Source organism: Centrocercus urophasianus, unplaced genomic scaffold, assembly GCF_019232065.1.
Source record: "Centrocercus urophasianus isolate 14NV4802_14NV808 unplaced genomic scaffold, USGS_Curo_1.0 seq_12, whole genome shotgun sequence".
Lineage (NCBI taxonomy): Eukaryota > Metazoa > Chordata > Aves > Galliformes > Phasianidae > Centrocercus > Centrocercus urophasianus.
The window spans coordinates 39,805,535-39,828,467 of record NW_024884364.1 but is presented as its reverse complement, the minus strand read 5'-3'; the positions used below and the strand labels follow the sequence as shown (position 1 = coordinate 39,828,467).

Below are 22,933 nucleotides of genomic sequence, written 5' to 3'. Positions count from 1 at the left end.
CCAATACATTTAGAGACAGATTTAGAGACTGATGTCTATACATGGTAGCAAGGTATCCATGGTTTCTGCTTACCTGAAATATCTGTTCCCAGTGGCCCAATTATTCTCCTAGTATGGCACTAAGACTTGATCTTTTTTTTTTTTTTTTTTTTTTTCCCATCAGAAAACAAGTATTTATGCTCTGAATTATGCAGTGACCTTATTTATAACATAAACTCCAAAATAAGCTGACAATTCTTTCATGTATTTCATGTAAACCATTTCAGAAGAAACTAATGCTGCAAAGTAAAGCAGAGCCTTTTAGGTAATATATTGCATGTTTGGTGTTTTTGAAAGAATGACTAATAATGATGTTACATTTCTAGAACTCATGTATTTTGAGGAAAAAATATTTCACTGTGAAGAAGCTATAAAATGTAAATGTAAAAGTAATTTGTTTCACAGATGGCTATTTTTGGATAACAGAGCAGCCTCTGCAGTTACTTCTCTCCAAATAAAACATGAAAAAAAAAAAAAAAAAAAAAAACCCACCATATCTATGGAATGTTATAGGATTTCAAGCAGAGCCATTTTTTTTTTTTTTTTGACAGTGTGAATACCTGAATGCGAAATAAACAACAACAAAAAGCCAGAAACTGTTTAGTTGTTTGTTTGTTTGTTTGTTTTTTAATTGGCTAAGTGCTTTTGTAATTGTGTTAATATTTCAGAGTGGAGTTCTTCACTATATACAAAATTGGCGTTTTTCAAATGGGTTGGGAGACAGACTGGAATACTGGAAAGTTTCCAGAAGATATCATCAGAGAACTGATAGTGTCACTATTGGAGAATCACTGTATGGCATTTAAGGTCTGGGGCCCTTTGGGATACCATTCACATCAAGTGCATCCTTATTTTTCTGGATGTCAGGTTGCATATAACTAGACGTTTTAGCTTCCATAGGGTAATATAAAGTATAAGCAGAACTAGTACGGGGAGCAAGTTAAAACTACAGAAGTTAAAACTACTTGGAAAGAGTGGTATAGCAGGATTCCCAACTCATTTATATTCAAAGAACCTTCTCCCAGAAAGAGAAATGGTTCAACTACCTCTACAGGTCAAAAATCAGTTGCAATTTAAATAAAGGGAATCAAATTTAGCACTTTCAGCTTATATAATTTTCCTTCAGAAGCTCTTGAATGAAAACTATTTCTCTATGGGATGCAATTATAAGATCACTGTGAGAAGACCGAAACTAATACTTGACTCTTTGTGCAAAACAGAGCTGTATCTGACTATAGTCTGTTGCTTACCAGTTAGTTTTCGTGATCTTTTTGATGGTTTTGCTCTATTGTGAAATCACTTTACTTAGCTTGACTACTGAGAAACTGGAGTTCTCATACAGCAACTGAAATTTACAACTTTCAGTTGTTTTTTCCTCTAGTGAATAGGATCACTGTCTTTCTCTGTAAAATGCTGCTTACCTACTGCTAATAATTAGGCAATAGTTCATTCTACCCTGATTCATCAGTATATCCAAGCTGAATAAAATTTATGAGAAAATAAAAAAAGTCCAGGGTTTTTTTTTAGTTGGGTTTAATGATAGCATAAAAGGTTTTAAAATTGGAGAAAGTTTGTTGCACTCTTTACTAAGAATCCAAAAGTAAGGTGCATGTCATGAAGACTCTTATGTGTATTCATTCGCACTGCCCAGAGAGAAACCTGTTGAGATTTCAGCAAGTAATACATGTGGTGAGTTTTTAAAAGTAACTAAATAAATTAAAATTGCAAATTGCATAACATCATCTCACAATTTACATTGAGGATACCATTGATAACTCAACTGGGTAAGAACCCATCAATTTTGCAGGAATATGTTAATTTGGTATGTATATTAAAACATAGTAAGATTTTGGCAGATACCTTGGGACTTCAAAATATAGGATAATATAAATTCAAAACCATAGTTGTGTAATTTGAATTATTTGGGTATCCTTGTATAGAGATTATAATTACATTAAAATGTGCTTCACAGTGATTTCATAAAACTAGTAAGATCTTTCTGTAGGAGGAAAAAAAAACACACTTCTGCTGCAGTGTACAGAAATGTTTTCTAAAATACCTTGAATTATTTCTAGTTATTTAATAAACTGGGCTGCATTAAAAGCAGTGTGGCCAGCAGGTTGAGTGAGGTGATCCTGCACTGGTGAGACATCACCTGAAGTACTGCATCCAGTTGTGTAGTCCTCAGTACAGGAGAGACGTGGATCTGCTGGAGTGCGTCCAGAGGAGAGCCACAAAAATGATCCAAGAGATGGAACATCTCACCTATGCGGAAAGGCTGGGAGCTGAGGCTGTTCAGCCCAGGAAAAAGTAGGCTCCAGGGAGACTTGAGAGCAGTCTTTAAATTTCTGAAGGGGAGCTGTAAGGCTGAGAGGGACAGACTGTGTATCAGGGTCTGTTGTGATAGGATGGGGAGTTGGTTTCAGACTGAAAGAGGGGAGATTTAGATTGGACATAGGGAAGACGTTTTTTTCAGTAAGGCTGGTGAGGTACTCAATAGGTTGCCCATAGACATGGTGAATGCTTGTATCTTGGAGGCAGTCAAAGTCAGACTGAAGGAGACTCTGAACGCAGTCATCTAGCTGTGAATATCCCTGTTCATTGCAGGGGAGTTGGATTAGATGACCTTTAAGGGTCTCTTCCAACTTAGGAGATTCTGTGATGATTCTATGAATTTTCCAGTTATTTACAGTGATGTATCCAGTACTTTGAATTCATTTGAGTGTTGCCAATATAAGAACTTTGCTTTTATCCATAACTCTTTTTTCTTAGCTTCTAAACAATACAGAAGTTGTTGTCACCTTGTAAGTAGTTAAAAGTTTGAATATTATTATAATTTAGTGGATCTGAGTTGTTTGTTTTTTAAAATATGTTAGAACTGATCTTGAAGATATTATGATAGCTACTTCATGGGAAGTATATGACCTGATGAAAGAGCTGGATTGCAGTCGTTTTGGTTTGTAAGGGCTGCAGATCTTGCTGGGCAACAACCTAGCCCTGCTTTGCAGGTGTTTAGCTGTCTTAGAACATCCCTGATCCAAGTGAGGAAAGGGTACTTGAGGAAAGCAAAATAAATTATGCTATTCCTAGTAATTTAAATTAAAATCTAGTTATTTTGACACTTTTTCTTTGCTTAGTGAGTTATATGAATTCTCTGGATTTTCTAGTTAAAAGAATGCTTGGGAACGTCCCAGGAATTAATACAGAATTTCTCAGTTCTCACATTAATGTATTCTATTCATAACCCATCCTAGAGTTTTTGGTTTTTTTTTTTTTTTTTTTTTAAATAAATAAATATAGTCAGGACTAAGGAGAAGACCAGGACCTGGTGCAAAATAAGCTTGGAAGTGCTTACTGGCCTAGGCACAGCCAAAAGAGTTGCACGTCGCCTTCTTAGACTTTTGTAAGAAAAAGAGAAACAAAGTCAGTGATGAAATTTAAACGCTTTCTTAACAACCATGTTGAATTTGAAACATTCTAAGACTATGATACACTTATGAAAATTCAACACATTTGTATTAAGGTGGTGCCAGCATATTAAGGATCTTGGAGAAAATACTTAAAAGGGAACTGTTTTCAATTTTTCATCTTTAAATTGCTTAGAATGTAGTTATCTTTTGAGGAGTTGCCACATCACTGGGAATCTAATTTTAATCACCGAAGGATGAAATGGGAAAATTTTAATCTTGCTTTAAGTGCACATCTCAGTACAGTATGAACTGTGGTTTTGTGACTGATACTTCTGTAATATATTTTACGAATGATGCTGGACAAATTGGATGAATCAAGCATTTGATATGCAGTGAATCTTTGTTTTGTTTTTTGTTTTTTGTGTTTGTTTCTTTTTGTTTTTGTTCCTTTTTGGTAGTGTTTGCTAAGGCTATATAAAATCTTGCCCATTTTTCATGACTGTAAAAAAAAATTAATATTACAGAGATGATCAAGGGCCTGGAGCATCTCCTGTATGAGGAGAGGCTGAGTAACCTGGGTCTGTTCAGTTTGGGGAAAAGAAGACCGAAAGGGGAATCTGATTAATGTTTTAAAAATCTAATGGGAGGTGGGAGGAAAGTATGTGGGGCCAGGCTCATCTCTGTAGTGTGCAGCAGTAGCGCAAGGAGTGATGGTCCAGAACTTGAACGTAAGAAGTTCCGTACTAACATGCAAAAAAACTTCTTTAGGGTAAGAGTAATGGAGCACTGGAACATATTGCCTGGAGTCTCCCTCTGGAGATATTCAAGACCCTTCTGGACACCTACCTGTGTGACCTATTGTAAGGAACCTGCTTTAGCGAAGGGGTTGGAATCAATGATCTCTTGATGTCCCTTCCAACTCCTGCAATGCTGTTATTCTGTGATATTAAGGTGTGTGCCTTCTGAAATCTAACAGAGTAGTATAATAATGGGAGTAGGCTTTTTTCATACACAAGTATATTATACAGTGCAATATTATACAGTGCAACATTTAATATCTAAAATGTCTTGTAAGGATGTGTGGGAAAGAAGTGAAAATCGAGCCTCTTTCAAGAAATAATGTTTCATTAATTTGCTTCGCTGCATTTACGAATAAAGATCTTATGAGTAACGGCAGAAGAAACTGGAATTGTTTAGTGTGGAGAAGAGGAGGCTCAGGGGAGACATTATTGCTCTCTAAAACTACCTGAAAAGAGGCTATATTGAGGTGGGTATCAGGCACTTCTCCTGCATAACTAGTGATACAATGAGATGGAATGGCCTTGAGTTGGCCAGGGGAGATTCATATTGGATGTTAGGAAAAATTTCTTCTTCAAAGGAGTGGTCAGATGCTGGAATGGGCTGCCTAGGAAGGTGGCAGAGTCACCATCCCTGGAGGTGTTCAAGAAACATTTAGATGTTGTACTGAGGGATGTGTGGGGAATTATTGTTGACAGGTAGGTGGTTGTACTTCATGATCTTGGAGGTCTTTTCCAATCTTTGTGATTCCCTTCCTCTCTTCCTTTATTGTTATTATTTTAAGCTCACTAAGTATTCTGGTTAGTAATTCTGAATAATTTAATACATAAATCAAGATATTTCAAGATAGGAGGGGAAAAGCAAGGTTTTGACAGCTTGTCATATGAAATTAAGGAAAATGTTAATCACTTCAGTTTAAAGGGGGAATTCAATACAGTTAAAGGCTGGATTAAATCGCTTAATTTTTTGTTGTTTAAAAAACAGGTAAGTTATACAAGGTGTAGGTGGACATTTATCTTTAGAAAGATATTAAAATGGAAAGGTTAGAAGTACTCGATTTAGGGAGTTCTGAACTCTCCCACTGTTATTACATGGAATTATGAAGTAAATGTAGATAGAAGGAGAAATTACAAGGCTTTGAGTTCTTTTGTTAGTCTGCCTGAAATATCATGCCTGCAAATTTCAACCTTTGTGTCAAGTAAGTAGTATATTTTGATGTCGCCACTCCTTTGAGTTACTTCATCTGCCATATGCGTACTCATATTGCAGTTTTGCACCACTGCCATAAGTTGGGGCATTGTTTTGCAAAGGCTATCTTACATTTCTCTTTCTTGGCTAATGGTATATTTGATTGTTACTGGAGCACATGTCTGGAGGTGATGAACAAGGAGGTTTGACTTTATGTCAGAAGTAAAATCTGTAGGATAAAACAAGTTATTTTGTGAGAAGTGCTGAGCGTTAAGCACATAAGTATTTTATTCATGCTAAGTAATGCCTTCCTTAGCAACTTAGAAACTAACAATGGTGCAGTGGCTTCTCAAGAAAAAAAAAAAAGTAGCTCGCAAATTCTCTTTTGAAGTCACATAAATGTCAGAGTGCATGCACCAGGCTTTAATAACTTATTAGTTTTAGAATGAGTTACTTTGGAAAGGCTGTTCTTTTATTCAGAACCTTTCTTTTATACTCAGTCTGTTATGGGCAAAAAGGGAACTACTCAGTATGTGAAAGACAAAAACAAATCCCAGAGCATCTTGTTCTTTCTAATCCTGCTCAGAACAAGAGGCAGGACTACATGATCTCAAGAAGTGTCTTCTAGCCTCATCTGGTCTATTGTTTTGTGATTTGCTAAGCTGCACATCTACACTGCTATCTTGAAGAATTTTGTTTTCAGAAAAAAATATTTCCATTTAAATCTTTCTTGTCTGAGATACAAAATTGTGCCATATCTTGTCTTAAGATATTTCATTCTCCAGTGAATGGAGAGGAGGAAATAATGTCCAGCAATAAGAATATCTTATTTCATTTGTAGCTTACGAACACTGTTGACTTCACGTGTGATCTTATTTTTCTTTCCAAATCCTCTTGTAAAGGACTTGTTGTATCATGGGTTCCTAGTAGTTGGGAATGTCATGAGGGGGATTTATATTCAGTAGGAAAGGAGATAATCAAGATACTAATTCCCTGCAAGCTTAAATTTGTCAGAGTCCTTTTGAGATACCAAGTAACAGAAAACCACGTCCTAGTTCATACTTTGATGAAGGCGAGGGGGAGGGAGGGAATTTTTATTTCCAAAGTAGAATAGAAGTTGGAAGTAGTTTCAAGAACTGTTGGTTAATATTAAGCAGTTTGAGGGTGTTTTTTGTTGTTGTTGTTTTGTGTACTTGTTGTATGTTTTTTTATTTTGTCAACTTTCTACTTTTCTACCATTTACGATAATGCAGAATGCTCACTTTGACACCCCTTTTCCCCCTTCCTCCTGTTCAGTTCTGGTCTAATATCATATTGCTTTCCTTTATTTGCAATTATTTCTTATTTCCATAATTAAGGAAACTGTTGGGAGGTGCACTTCTAGATGACAAATAGTTTTTTTTTTTGTTGTTTATTTTTTTACTTTCTTTTTTTCCAACCTTTTTATTGATCTGTATTTTTCCTTTTGGAACAGGTATTCAAACCCACCTAGTTAGTATTTCTAATTTGTTTTCATTAAATGTTGTTCCATATTTTGAATATGGATGAGTTTGTGGGAATGTTTAATGATGTCTCCATTTAAAAGAAAAACTTCTCTGAAAAAGGGGATATCATACTTTCAATGTTACTTTTGTTATGGAATCATGGCAATGTATTTATAATGATCCTGTAAGAAGTGGGGAACTGATCTAGATATCGAAGTAAAGATTTGCTTCAAAACTGTAAATATCTTTAAAAGACTGGAAATGATTTTACTGCTCAAATCTTGTTTCTGCTTTTCAATGTGAAGCAGCAACTTTACTCATAAGCTCTGATTTTTAGTTAATCCTTTATGGAGCCAGGAGTTTGACTTAATGAACTTTATTGGTCCCTCCAACTTGGGAGGTTCTATGATTCTATTATTCCGTATCTTTTGAGCTTGTGGTCTCATCCAACCTCCAGATTGTCTTCACTGGCGAACCAGAATTCTACATATTCCAAATTCATGGAATGAATCTAATGAGTCTAGTAAAATCATCACTGAAATACTGTGAGGTCTTTTGTATGTCTATGTATGTATGATTTGTTGCTTACACCAATCTGTAGTTTCTATTCTAATTTACTGTATTGCTATATTTATATTTTTTGGTGGATACTAGAATTACTTAGGCAACATCCCAATTCCCTGACTAACCATACTACACTGATCCACATGCTGTGAAACAAAGCTTTTCCTACTGCTGAAAGAGTGGGTATTAGTTTTTCTGTCAAAAACTTGGTGAGTTTGTAGAAATCAAGCATTAGTTATGTTGCAGGTTTTGTGCCATTCAGAGTATTTTTTTTTTTATTATAAATTCAACTGTTTCATTAGTTGTTTCCAGACATAAGAGACAAAATCCAATATCTGTGCAAGTTTCATGACTATATCATTATCTGAAAGGTTTACAGAAGTGAAACAACAGATGTTTTAAAGTAGTAGCTCTTGTCTTTGTTTGAGATGCATCTGTTCAGGTAACACTTGTTTAGCAGTGATAGCTTGGCTGTTGTCCAGCAGTTTAATTAGCACTTGTTTGCCTAATCTCTTATAGCAGATAATATTACTCCTGAATTCAGGGATTCTGAAAATCCCATATCTGACAAAGCAGGCTCAGTAATGAAAATTGCTATGTTTTTCCATTGTGTTTATCTTGGCAAGAACACCTACTAAAATGCATTTATTCTCCACTAGCTAGAAAACATGCAGTTCAGGGTTGCAATCCCTGAGTTGTTCACTCTTCAGAAAGACGGAACTGAGCAGGAATTAAAACTGAATGAAAATAGGAGCGGGAATTGAAGAGAAGGACGAAGTGTACAACAGAGCATCATTTTCTAGACAGATGTTAATTTGTTTCTCACCGGGTGAAACAGATCTGCTGTAATGTGTTTCTTTGTGGATTTTGAAATGTTTTTGAGCATAATATCTATAGAGCACTGAAGGTTGACTCCCATCCCTGGATTGGTTCAGTTGCCAGATTTCTTCACGCAGGCTGATTAAATTGATTCTCACTTGACAGCTGGTTAGGGACACTGTGTCAAGACTTGTACTCACAGAGTGATTTTTTTTTTTTTTTTTTTTGTTTTTGTTTTTTAGAAAAGAGAGGAAACGTGCTTAACAACTGGTTCTTAGAAGTAAAACCATCTTTGTTTTGTCTCTTTCCCTTTATCCATCCTGTGTGTCCTGCGCTTGGCCTTTCTCTGGGGAAAGGGTTAAGCAAGTATGTTAAGTATGTTTTTAGTAACTATGTCTGGACCATAAAAGTAAAAACGTGTAATACAGATTTGCTTTCTCTGGGAAACTGATTTTCTCTTTTTAACAAAAACAAAATGTCGGTTTGTTTCTGATATGGTCAAGATCTTGCTAAAAAATGTTGAGTTGGATCCTGTAGGTCAGTTACATATCATAATGAACAAACGGAAAATAAAAACCGTATCACTGGTTGTTCTGTTGAGGAGATCTTGAATTCTGTTGAATAGGATATCAAGCTTTCAGCTGTAAATCTAAGCTGTGAAACCATTCTTTTTGGAACATAAGGGAAAAATTAAGCAAAGAAAACATGATAACATATATAATGATTTTTCTATGGTCTACATGGACACGGAATAAAATTTACAGTTTAAGTTGTGGAAGTCCTTATAGAAAATAACAGAATATAGTCTGGACTGTAGTAACGGAGAACAAGAAACAAAGAATCTTAAGGATTTATTATCACTAAAAGTTTTTTTTTTTTCTGAAGACAAATGTAGACCCACCTGATAGAAGACAACTTGTAGCATCAGTAGCTGAAATAATTATTTTCAGTGCTGCAGTTTTGTGATTTCTTCTTTACAATGCACTTGATCCAAGATTCTCAAGTATGTTCAAAATATTGTTTTGGTATTTTATCAGAATAATTATATTACAAATATGCTTCTTCAAAATATCCCTGTTCAAAGGAGACTGTTTCTTCTACCAAATATAGATCAATGTATATATTGATGGGTCAAATTATTTTTTTCTCCTTTTTGTATTTCAGGTAGACATAAGAGATAAACATAAATTATTTACAGGGCTCTCACAAATTAGTAGTCGCAGTCAAGAAAATATAATGTGATACACTTGCATATGATATACAAATACACAGTATATGTATCTCATATTTGAAAATATATATACTTTCAAGTACGTATATGTGTGTGTATATACATATACGCACACACACGTGAAAATAGATGTGAACTGACCACAGTTAGTACAGCAGAAATTATATCTGGACTACGAAATAGTCCAAATAATATTGTTATTTGGATAATTTTAAAATCAAAGTGTTTAGAAATGGAAATTTCTAAAATAGTTTGGAATAGTTTCAAAAAACTGAAGGTAGAAAATGTTGAAGCAATTTCCAATAGGAATGTCAGAAAAAAAGGGTTTAAGTGGCATTAAGATTTAGATTATTATATTAAAGCTGGTACCTCCACTGCTTGAAGCTCACAGACAACTAGAACCATTAACTAATCTGTGTTCTGCTGAACAGTGGATTGTTTTAATAAGGAAAGAAAAAAGTGGGAATTATTTCTTGTTTTAAAAGATATACCTGATAAAGTTCAGCAGTAGTTTCACTTATATAAGAAGTGAAATAGATCTTAGGATCTCAAGAAGTAGCTACTAAAAGATTAAAGAAAATAGCATATGCAGATTGAATTTAAAGACAAGCAGCTACTGGCAATTTAAGGGAAAAAAAAGGAAAATATCTTACTAAATGTTTAGTTTCTTATTTCTTTTCTTTATTTGTATCTCCGTATGTTTACTATGTAAGATTTTATTTCTAATGTTTTAAAATTTAATTTTGATGTCTTTTATCTGCAGTAGTTCCTTCATTTACTGTTACATTGTTTAGTGTGTCTGCTTTACAGCAGGGCTTAGTTCACAGGGGACTTAGTAATTTCACGTTTTCCTGTCTTGGTGGGTTCAGGTATTCAAGTAAGCCTTTTAAACACGATATATTTTCAGGATATTTTAAGATGGAGACAAACTATGCAGCACAAAGTTCTGCTAGTTATTTCTAAAATTATTATTTATTTTTCATATTTACTTGGAATGTTTTGAGAACCTTATGATTTCCTTTTTTTTTTTTTTTTTTAACTGCTTACAATGTTTAGTAACTCGACAGTGTTAGGTGGGATACCTTGAGGAAGGTGAAGAAAACAAGTTGCAGAATGGCTTAGAAAAGAGAGTGGAGAGGTCAAAGATTAAGTTAAAACCTTTCACATAAATTAATTTCCTTGTGAAGCTGAAACTTTCCAGTATGCCTGGAAAACATTTCAAAGGACAACAAGAGAACATTGTATTTGTAATGACCTTTTTGCCAAAGCAAAATCCTACTCTGACTCTCATGGGCATATCTTCTACCAGTTTTTCTGCTCTTAGTTGGAGTAGGTTCCTCTCTTAAGCAAATGCATCTTTTTATATATTTGCCAGCAACACCAGAAGCAAAATATAAAACAGCAGGGGAGAGATTTTTACCTAACACAAAAGACGATTTTTCTGACCACAAATCAGGTAAAGTAGATATCCAGAAGAGATCAGTTTAATACTCTATTTTTTTTTCCTCTAAAAGATGCTATTTTCCAGATTTTAAAACCAACAACAACAACAAAAAACACCATATCTTTTCTGAAGATTTCTTGTTTTTTGTCTGGAGAATAAATTTGGTCACTTAAATTTGAAATTGAAGGATTTATTCCTCTGCACTTTCAATCCAAATGTCAACGTGGCTTTAAGCGTTAAGATAATAGTAACAGTTCTGTAACTATAAAAAGTCAAGTCCTATAAAATGTACATGTAATCATGTAACTTCCTCCAAATAAATTGAGACCTGCATTTTAATTGTAATAATTAAATTCCTACAATTAACGATAGCCCTTATGTCTATCTTCTATCATCATTTTTAATCTCCTCTTGGCAAGAATGGTGAGTTATTGGAACGGGCTGTCCAGGGAAGTTGTTGAGTGCCTGGAGGTGTTTAAGGAACATGCAGATGTGGCACTGAGGACAATGTTAATGGGAATGGTGGTGATGGGTTAATGTTTAGACTAGGTGATCTTAGATTTCCTTAATAACAATTCTGTGATTGTATAACATTACGTCTGAGAAAACAGAAGATGCAACTCCCAAGGACTAACTCTGTGAGAATCTTGGGATTCATGTTTATATGCCTCATTCAGTTTATTGACTCAATTACAGGTACGAAAAAATACATCATTATCAGTTAAGCTTAATCTCTTTAAATATTCACTTATACTGCAACTGTATGTGTTTTGGTTTTGCATTTGTTTCTGTCTTGTTTTTGTTTTTCTTGCCTACTCTTCTTGGTTTATGACACATCTAATAACTGATTTGCAGTTGCCACTTCAGGGGTCATATAAGCTTGTATTTTCTGTTTCTTAGATTTCTTGTACTTTTTAGCTCTGGGCAACAAACTATGTTTTGTTGTTTTGTTTGTTTGTTTTTAAACGAAAGTACACCTTTAGAAAAATCTTGGAGTTGCATTCAGTTGTTTGCTGAATGAAAGCGTTTCCTAGCAATATCTTCCACAGTAGTCATTCATATTAATCAGGTCTTTTCAGTAAACCTATAATCTTTCTGCAGGAAGAATTTATTTGCTATGGTTAAGCCATAGACAAAATAAAACCTTTTCCTCAGGTACGTTTATTGCCATTAAGGAGCATACCTTAGAGAAAGGTGGTAATTAAACTGCTCATAACGCATATAGGAGCTTAGTTTACTTACAGACTGCTGCCCAGCAGTATAGAAGACGTTGTTCAGCTGGAGATGATTTCACTATCAAAGACAGTTTTCCCTTGATGTTAGGAAGACTACAGTGAGAAAAAATACTATTCCTTACTCTGTTTACAACTCCAAATGTCAAATAGGACTCCAGTTTCAAACTGGAGGCACATATGACCTCCTACTGTTTGGCTAATGTGCCTAAAAATGAGATGTAAACAGCCATTTTGAGCTACTGAATAACAGTAATTTATTAATGTAAAATGGCACAATGAATACCACCAGTTGCAGAACCCTGAGGGAAGTGTGTGAAAAAATAAATGAGGGGTTGAAATAACTTTTCTGATGGGGAAAGGGAAATAGAAATCATACCTCACTTTGAGATGCCTGCACTGACACTTGTGAACTTTGCAGCTCTCCAAACTAGAAGCTGTAGTGTGGTTTCGTTAGCACAGTTACTCCCAGCCTGAAGAAGAAAACAGTTTGTGTACTCTGTACTAGAGACGATTTATGTCCAGTTCAGGCCAGGCTAACCTGAGACAACTTTGAATCTACATATGCTGCTTTTTTTCACTCAGAACAAATGTGAATATTTCAACAGGACGCAAATAAACAAAAAATCAATGATTCAAAAATATATGTGTATATTTTCATACACTTGATTGTCTTTCCTGGTACTTTTGAGAAGTTGAGTCCTGGTGGAGTATGGCTCTCCTGCTGTATTCCTACTTCAGGCAGTTAACCTGATGGCTAAACAACCATTGAAGCAACTAGAACGTCCCAGTGAATTTCACTTGAATGTATAGATACTGCAAGAATTCAAGGCAAGAGAAATACCTTGATGAAGGATCTTGCATTCAGAAGAAATTTCCTCCCCATATTCAAATTGCTAGAAATTTGGAAATGAATGTTGCAGTTTTATCTTCTGCTTCCATCATCATTCTACCAGAAAATCCTCTTCAGAAAGTATTCCTCTTAAGAAAGCAAATAAGACAGAGATCTTAAACTAATCAATAATACATGAATGGAACATATCCATGCATACACATAGCATTGTGGTGTTTTGTAAGTTGATATGTATATAACTTACTGCAGGAAAGCAAATGGGAAGGTAATGTGAACTCTTGCAGGATCTCGGGTTTTGTTGTTACTGAATTTTGCTGTAAAGACTTGGATTCATGGGGGGAGGAGTGGGGAGAAAGCAAAAAAAAAAAAAAAAAAAAAAAAAAGTAAAACAAGATGTTTGTGCACTGACACTCATAAAAACACACAAATTTTCATTAACTATGTTTCTTTTCATCTGTGTTTTCCTCTGCTTTTGAGGATTGTAGACTCTTATTTACTTTTAATGCCTATATATACTTTATTTTTCCTATTGTTCCCCTCACTTAATTCCCCTCGGTTTTGTTGCCCTTAGTTTGGGAGAAAAGAAAGAGGAAAGAGGTTTCCTTTTTCTGACAGAAAAAGCCCCTAGTTTTTTTTCCTCTCCGTTTGGATACATGAACATATATTCAGTTTTGTCTGCACAAATTATGGGATCGGTATCTATTGATCTACCTCAGCCATGCCTCCTGTCCTTCGGACAGGAGCCTGTGTTTGCACGTTGCATGTGTAGCGTAATGCCTTCAGTACTAGCAGCAGGCTGTGACACCACCGATCCTCGGGTTGCAGAGCTCCAGTCTGGGCTCAGATTTCCATCTCTTCAATATTCCTTACACTGTGGAGCAAAATTCATCATTATTAATTAAAATGTTCATGTAAGTGTGTGTATCTGTGCACAGGTGGACAATGAGTATGGAGAAAAGGTGAATTGGTTACTAGACTGAACAATCCCTGAAGAAAATTTAAATAACCACAGATCAAAATCTATTTCAGCTCTGTGACCTTATCTTGAAAAATACACTAGCGTTTTCTTTACCTCGGTGCATTTGAGGTAGGAAAAAGACTGCACAGAGATCAAGCAGAGTGAAGGATCACTTAATAAAAGTTATTGACAGAGAAATATTTGGGTTACAAGGTGCTCTTACAACCATTTCTAATTTCACTGAATTTCCTTATAAAAGCATTTATTCCTTTGGTGACCACAGCAATGTACTGTGTGCTTGTGGGTCTTTTCTTTAGTTTAAAATACAGACATAACTATTTACTTTTCTGCACTAATTGATTTTTGAGCATGTTAAGAACATTTATTTGTTTTAAACTGATTCAATTTTTCATGTAACTGAAGTATGGCCATCTGATATACAATTAACTAAAAGCACTGAGAGTAAGAGATTTCTTAAGACATTTTATCCAGTGCTGTCATGGCTAATGCTGTTCTGGAGTTAAAGCAAAACCTTTGGCTTCAGGCAGACATGTGAATTCTAGGCTTGACTGAAAGCATAGTTTATTATAAGCAGTTTCGGTTTTTGGGGGATATTTTGCATCTCAAAGAGGAAAGAAAAACCTTTTAAGAAAGAAGAAAAAAAAAAAAAAAAAAAAAAAAAAAGAAAAAAAGGAAAGGAAAGAAAAAGAGATAGGAGTGAGGGTATCACCACTGTGTTGTTCAATGCTGTAATTCCTAGTCCTGTTGATTTTGTGTTAGGCTTCTTTGGATAATATATTCTGTAAGGATCCACGTAACAACTAAGTGATGGAATACTAACCTTTTCTAGAAAAAAGTTACAGATCAGTGAAGAAATCTGACTAGCCCGTGAAAGACAGAGAGCCATGAGATTCAATTTCTTTGAACCAAGACATTAGGATTTTCAACATTGAAATTGTAGCTTTTCTATTGAGAAGCATTTTTAAGGAAAATTTAAGATTCAAGACAGAGAGAAACAAATAAAACACAAAGATTTATTTTTTGCTGCCTGTTGGTGAAGTTAACTAGGCTCTGTAGCATGAACAAATGTGACAACAGAAAGATAATATCTTATTTAAAATGTAATGTAAACAATGTAATGAATTGCACAAAAGTATAGTACAGACATAGATTGTGTAGGTTAGATATGCAGGAAAAAAGATGAAGTTTGACAATGTGGCTGAGTTGAATTCTTCCCTTCCTGGCTTTAGAAATGTCAAAAAGCACTTTGCCGATTTTTTTATATATGCTGTAACTGTGAAAAGTGTGTGAGACTGTGCATAATGTATATATTATGTTCAGTGCAATTTAATGAGATTGCATTTTATCTGCTACATTTATCTAGTCTTACACTGAAGAGAAGTAGAAACATCTTTTGACTTTGATTTGACCCAATTTGTGGCATTTCATGTAGATGTGCATTGAGCAATTCTTGAAATAAATCATCAAGAAATTTCATATTTTTCCTGCTTTGGAAGTTACAATTTGAATGTCCAAAGTCCAGACTCTTTCTCCCTTGAAACTTTAATGCCGAATGCTATGTCTATGTATAAATTGATTTGCACCTTTCACACCTGAAGGGATTTTGTGTGACATTATTACGAGGAACTGTGGCTGTTAGGGCAAATCTTAGCCATCTGACCTGATCACAAAGACATAGTTCCATGAAATAAGTCTGTTAATTAAACTATGTTATTTCCAAATATAAAAATTAAAACCATTTTGAGTTGAAGAGAATAGGTGGTTTCCCTTGAAAAAGATCTAAGTCTTTCATTCGTTTGAGAAAGTATGTTGTATTTATTGAGTCAAGGTTGCAGAAATATATTAGAATATAAGAATGTGTTTTGTTTACCTTGTCTAACAAGTCTTAATTTTGTTTTGGATGTAGTCTGGGGAATAGCATAAGCAGTGGAAGAGAAATGCTTGGATGTGATTTTTGCCTTCAAAATTCAGTGCTCTTCAGCGTATTTATCTGATCTGGAAAGTTACCTGAGAGAGCTTTTTCTCTGAATCCCACCAGATTTGGGTTCCAAACTCAATTAAACACATTTTGTTTCTTTAGATTTACACCAACCTAAGCATTCATGGTAAGCTTGAAAGTAAACTTTGGTAAAAGAAGGAAAGTTTTCTCCTCAAATTCAAATGGTAATGATTTTTATTTCCATTATCTAATGAGATTAAAGTATTGAACTACTATATTACTCCAGTGGCCTCTTTGGTAAGCTGGCTCAACTGTGGCAGGCATGTGGCATCTGGGAAGAGGGGAAATGTCAAGCTAGGGAGCAAAGATTTACAAAATTTAATATCTTCTTAAGCTTTAGCTTCTGAACTTAATATTGGGGGCGGGGGGGGCAAGAGGAAAAGGAGGAAAAGGCCAGATGCTGTAATAAGATAGGTCCCTCTAAAACAAAAGGAAAAGTGTACAGACAGATTTATAATGACTTTTTATAATCCACAGAGAGCAGATTTACTGTAGTTAATATTTTCTCTTTAAAGTTCAGTTAATATTATTGTTTCCTACTAAGTCCTTCATGAGGTTCCTACAACCATTAAGCTATCATGTTTTGGACTTCATAGCATCTGCAAGAAAAGAAAGTATACCATAAAAAGTTATTTAATTAAAAAATTATTTCTATTTCATCAGCAAATGTGTTTCTTTTAAAGTAATTCAATGCTAAAAGATTCCTATATTGCATACATATGTAAATTTCCATTGCAGTTTCATAGAGCAAACACAATTGTGCTTTTTTTTTTTTTTTTCCTGCAGCCTTTTATATCCTGCTTTCAATAAATGAAAGTACTTTTTATACAAAAAGGATTGCACTTTAATTAAAAAAAAACTTCTCAAATTGCAATGAATAAGTTAATTATTTTGGCAAGTGTGTGTTTTCTAAGTGTTATGCAGCTGAGCATTGTATAGTGTCCTGGTAGTAAGTTGCAGAGTAATATTAAAAAATTCCTTTGGCCACTGGGATATTCATACAGAAACATTTAAAGGGCCCTTGGGAATGAGAACAAATGCTGAAGTGAAGAAAACTGTGTCCTTCTCTAAGTTCAACACACTTTCTTATATTTACATAAAGCGAAGCACTCAAAATCTAGCATTATTAACAGATGTGACTCTCTTTTTGCTACTGTTCTGTAATCTCACAACATAGAATAGATTAATCTGTTTAAACTGGCAAGTATTTTTTAATGTAAATGTGTGCTTTGCCCTAAGGACAGTTACACCAAAGTGAACATTTTTTCTGTTTATTTGTTTGCTTTCTTTATGTTGTTTTGGAGTTGTTTCTTGCTGTTTGTTTTTATTTTAGTAATTATTTACTCATTTACTGCAGTCTGATGATAGGATAGTGCAGATGCTGGCTTGACTTATCCAGTGGAAAAATCTTCTGGCTCCCAATGTGGCACTGATCTCCAGTCATATGTTGGAACTGGAACAGCCATAACCATGTAGAATACTCTAATTACTTGCTCAGTTCTTTTGTGTGTAAAAATACATACAGTTAATCAAATTGAAGCAGTGATGCTAGATGTACTGAAGATTTTTTGAAAGTAATTTTTTTTTTTTTTTCTTTTTTTTTTTTTTTTTTTTTTTTTGGAGAAATGAGTAGTTTTATGAATAAAGAAAAAGAAAAACCTTCCAAAAACTGTTCTATGCTATTAAATATCATGCTGTATTTTAATACTATGCAATTGCAGATACAGATACACATGTCTATCTGACAGATCTATATCTTTCAGTAAGTCCATCCCTATGTTTTGATTCTAGCAGTACTACTTCTGAGCTCTAAACTGTCATCAAAATCTATAGGAGTTGCATGCAGTGTATATATACATATACACTTTGGTAAGTAATACTAATATTGTCAGTCCAAGATCACCGTTTTTAATATATTAATTATCTCTTTTTATTTCAAGATTAAAAGTAATATAGAACAGACTACCAAACAGAAATACGAGTTTTTAATACGTGTTATTGCTGGCAACTCATGGCCTATGTCTAGTTAATTATATGCTTATAACTTTCAATCTTTGAACTTTTTAAAGTCAAAAATTATCCTTTGATTCAAAGTCTGGTTGAAATAAATGATGTTTCTTTGGGTCTCAGATCCTCTGAAGCACTCACTAGGAATCTTTTCCTTTCTGCATAGCCCAAATCGAACAGTTGTGCTACTGCAGCTTAAGAAATATCCAGTAGCTAAGTCACAGCAGTGCAAGGTGCTTGCACTCTCCTACACACATGACAATTTGATCAACTGTAATCCTCTTGTATTACAAACTAATCTGTTGGATTCTCTTGTGGAAAGACATGGAGTCTTTACAGGTTTAATTATTTCAATATAGCTGATATTCCAAAACGTGATTATGCAGTTAAATTCTTTTGTAGGAGAAAAAGTTTAAATGTGCAGCTGCTACCCAAGTGCTACTGAAATTTCAATGTGGAGAAAAACTTGATATCTCCTTCATAATCTCTGAAGTGAAGCTGCTGGAGTACAGAATGAATTTTTCAGAAGCAGTTTCAAGAGTAAGAAGTGCTTCTGGGAAAAATTAAATAATTTGCCATCTGCTATACAACAATACACAGTTCAGGGAATCTCTGTTCTTGGAAATCTTTCCAAAAGCCATCCTAGCTTGATTTGTTAAATTTTGAGAAATTAACATAGGCACTTGCTGTGGTAATTTTTCTTCAGTTTGAGTTAGTATTACATTTATTTGCAATTCCAGCAGGATGTCTACGATCGATAAGTATCGGGATTCAGATTTCTAAATTATGTAGTTAACAGTAGAAATTGTAGGCCAGTGGAACTAGGGAGAAGTTCTATCAAAGTAAATCATAACGTGTTTTTGGGGACCAGGCAGGGAAGAGGCTTGCATTCTTAAAGTCTAAAAAAGTACCACAGGTACTCTAGTGCTGTCACAGAAGAAACAAAGGCTGCAGAATACACCTCAAGTAAAGGTGTATAGTAAATAAAATGAACAAGCAAATTCATTTTAGATGGGCACTGATCATTAATGCAGTAACGATCAGATCAATAGAAATCGTACTAATAAACTAATCATTGTGTTTTGTGTTTATTGATTGTAATATGCTGCCAACTTTGTACTGTAAATGTACAGAAGGTCTCTGTATTAAAAATGAATTATTGGAAGAAGGGAGCACAAAGAAACAAAAAAATAGGTACCTGATTGCTGGATCTGACTAGGAGTTAATTTTGTTCTTAGCAGATTGTAAGGTTTTGGATTTGTGACTAGAACAGTGTTGCTAACACTATCAGTGTTTTGGTTTTTGCTGAACAGTGCTTGCACAGCTTTCTCCGACTCTGCTCTCCCAGGAAAGAAGATTGGTGGGAAGGGATGGTTAAGAGATTGTGTGCAGACACAGCCTGCTCAGTCAACCCAAATTGGCTGAAGAAATATTCTACAACAAATCCATCATGCTAAGCAATAAAAAGCAACAGTTTGGTTTGTGTGGTAGCTGTTGCTTGGAGACTGGCTGAGTATTAGTTTCCTTGTAGCAGTTGCAAGTGAATGCTTTTGCATTAGTAGTATTGGGTTTTATTTTACTTCTCTTTTTTTTTTTTTTTTTTGTTTGTTTGTTTGTTTGTTAAACCGTCTTTACCTTGTTTCAAGATTTTTTTGTACTTTCTCTTCCTATTCTTATCTTCTATGCCATTGTAGATGGGGCTTAGTGAGTGACTTGGTGCTTGGGTGGTTGGCTGCTGACAGGGGGCAACCCAGCACAACCTGACATGTCAGTAAAAGTGAGGCTACCCTTAAATGTATATTTACAAAGTCTCCTATTTTACATATCATGGTGAACTACAAAAACACTTGGAAGAAGTGATGGAGACTGAATGGACATCAGGGAAGAGTGCTCTTAAGAACTAGTTCAACATACAGTCATTCTTTTTTGGTTGCTCTGACTTGCATAATACAGCTTTTGTATACTTTTTGTTTTGTTTTTATTTTCAATTTAATGGTGATAGAGAATTTATATTAATTCAGACAAAAGTTATCATTTAATTTGGCCTATTGTAGGTTAAAAATAATAATAATAAAAAAAGGATGACATAAAAACTTTCAACAGGATATCCTGAGTCTGTGTAATCCAGTATCTGGGTATATGTACTTCGTTTAATCTTAACGTAGCATTCTGAAGCCAAAACCTAGAGAATTATGAATTAACTTAAGGCAAACCTTGAGTTTATTTCTCCATTATTTTTCTTTCTGTGGACTTATGAGTTTGCTGTGGTTTGTGAGATAACAAGTCTTCCACTTTTAGTGCTTCTCTCAGCTGAGACTGAAAAGACTGTAACTTATAGGACCTCACTTATTTAATGGACAATATGGTTCAAAATAATTTTTACATTGACTTCAAATGTCCTTCAGCAACCCCCTTTTCCCTTGTTGACGTCACTTCATACCAGCCCTCACATAGTTCTAGACAGAGATCAAAATATTTAAGTTTTTAGCTTACAAAGTAATTTCTGAGAGTTTTATATGGAATGTAAAATGGGATTTCGAATGGAAAGTGCTGTCTCAGACATAAGTGCCAGATAGTAACGTGCAAATCTGTAATAGCAGTCTTAGTGAAAAAAGGAAATCATGTATAAAATATATTTTATGTGGTCATTTGAAAACTTTACTGCTAATGATAAATACATATTTTTTTCATGCTTCCAATTTTACACTGGTACTTTCTTGAAAGTACAAAATTTAAGTGGTCTAAGAATAGAAGTGACCACACTTTTCTTTCTCATCTCCCCATGCACACTGCATTTTTATCTCTGTTACTTCATTTATGTTGGGATTTATTTTTATAGCAAATGAAAGGATACATAAGCCGAAAATAGTAAATCTTTGCTTTTTTCATAAAAAGAACATACAGCAGAATAAAATGTGTTATGTTGCATATAGCAAATAGGCTCAAGTATTTTAGTAAGTATAGACAGCGTAATATTAAGGATAATTATCAGTGCCCATCTGGAACGTTTTTTTGTTTTTTTTTTTTTTCTTTTCAATGCTGGCTCATTTAAGCTAAAAGAAACAACCAGGTTGAAATTAGATAATTCAGAGCAGAGTACAAGTTTAGATTTTGTAATTTTTGATGGTAAAACATTATTGTGAAAACTGTCATGGTAGAATAATTTTGAAAACAAAGTCTTGTGCGTCTTGTGATAATCTTCCATAAAGATTGTCTATGAACAGCCAATTAATGGAAGTTTATTTTCCTAGGAGATTATGACCCCGAAATCCTCTCCCTACCCAACAGTCTTAGCTACATTGCTGCATTATCCTTTGTTCACTTTCTCTATCATATTTTATATCTTTAGCTATTACCAACTTATGTTTAAAGTTATTTTTAAATTAAAGTTCTTCTTTTGCCACCTTTTTGTTAGTTACGTACTTGTAGCAGCCATAATTTGAAAAGGAAACCCTAAGTACTTTCTTTGGAAAATACCCCAAAAGAAAGATAATCCAGTCAAAACTGAAATGGACCACTGTTAGAACAGAAAGCCTAACAGAAATCCCTCAATTTACTTAATATTAACATATCTGGATAAATACTAAGCCTTTGGTCTTATCTTTTCCTACTTATGAGACTAATAGCACAAGTGTTTAATATCCAACTGCAAATATATATTTTTAAGGTACCAATGTCAACGGAATATTCCAAAGATTTCTCTGAAAGTAAACTATTTTGAACATAGTTGTCTTTGGGTCTTTGAAAATTACATTCTTAAATGAGTAGGGAGTCAAGATTTTAATTTTTTTTTACCATACATCCAAGCTTTTCTAGACTGAAGAAAATGCTTTATGCGTCCCATGTAGAGTATATGTAGGAAGTGCCCATTACAGCACATGCATGCTGTCATCTATTTGAGCGTTCACAGTAATTTCTTTCCTAAGAACATGCCACTCTAATTTTCTTTCCATTCTTTCCTTGTAGTCAATAGGATTGTGAGCCAAGGGCACCAGATTATGAGGGTGTAGAAAGTGTAGAGTTCTGCAGACCCATGGAGGTTTTGCAGGGGAAAGGAAGGACAAGAGAAGAAGAAAAGGTGTAAAAAATTTGTTTTCTGTGTAAATTGATGTCAATCACTGTGTTTGTCTGGCCAAGCCCTGCATCTGATCACCATAGTTTGTCCTCTCTACTTATTTTTCTCAACTGTTCATGCTTGTGTTGTGCAAAATTTAAAGTAAATAAATACATAAATAAATAAATGCTCAGTTATCTCAGAAATTACCAGCATTTAACACAAGTGCATTTCTTTGTTCTTCCTAGAAAAGTACATTAAATTAATGGTGTGAAAATGAGGTTAATTTTTCAGCGATCAAAAGACTACAACTGCTTACTCAATGGACCTTTTTAAAGGCAGTTCTCTCCCAGAATGAAACAGTACATAAGGAGAAGTCTCTGAAGCCTTTGGTAATCTATTTTCATTTTCTCTTCTCTTTCAGCTGATGGATGCACTGACTGGTCTGTGGATTACAAGAAATATCAAGTTCTAGTGGGAGAACCTGTTCGTATAAAATGTGCGCTCTTTTATGGATACATTAGAGCTAATTACTCCCTAGCCCAAAGTGCTGGACTCAGCTTGATGTGGTACAAAAGCTCTGGGCCAGGAGATTTTGAGGAACCTATAGCTTTTGATGGAACTAGAATGAGCAAAGAAGAAGATTCTATTTGGTTCCGACCAACAGTGGTACAAGACAGCGGACTCTATGCATGTGTTATAAGGTATTATATTTTAATATATTACATTTAAATAATATATATATGTATATCAGTTATGGCTCTTAATAGTAAGACTTTCATGCAAAGAAAAATGTTTTTTGATTTTTTCCTTTTTCTTCTTCTATTGCTGT

The 22,933-nt window shown here is 34.4% G+C and overlaps 1 protein-coding gene across 1 annotated transcript in view; it reads left to right on the top strand.

Annotated features, from left to right (window-relative positions):
* Positions 1 to 22,933, top strand: part of IL1RAPL1 (interleukin 1 receptor accessory protein like 1) — a 584,229-nt gene that overhangs the window by 233,286 nt on the left and 328,010 nt on the right. The window contains exon 2 of the mRNA XM_042810633.1: positions 22,526 to 22,805. Coding sequence (XP_042666567.1) covers positions 22,526 to 22,805 — 280 coding nt within the window. The remainder of the gene's footprint in view (positions 1 to 22,525; positions 22,806 to 22,933) is intronic.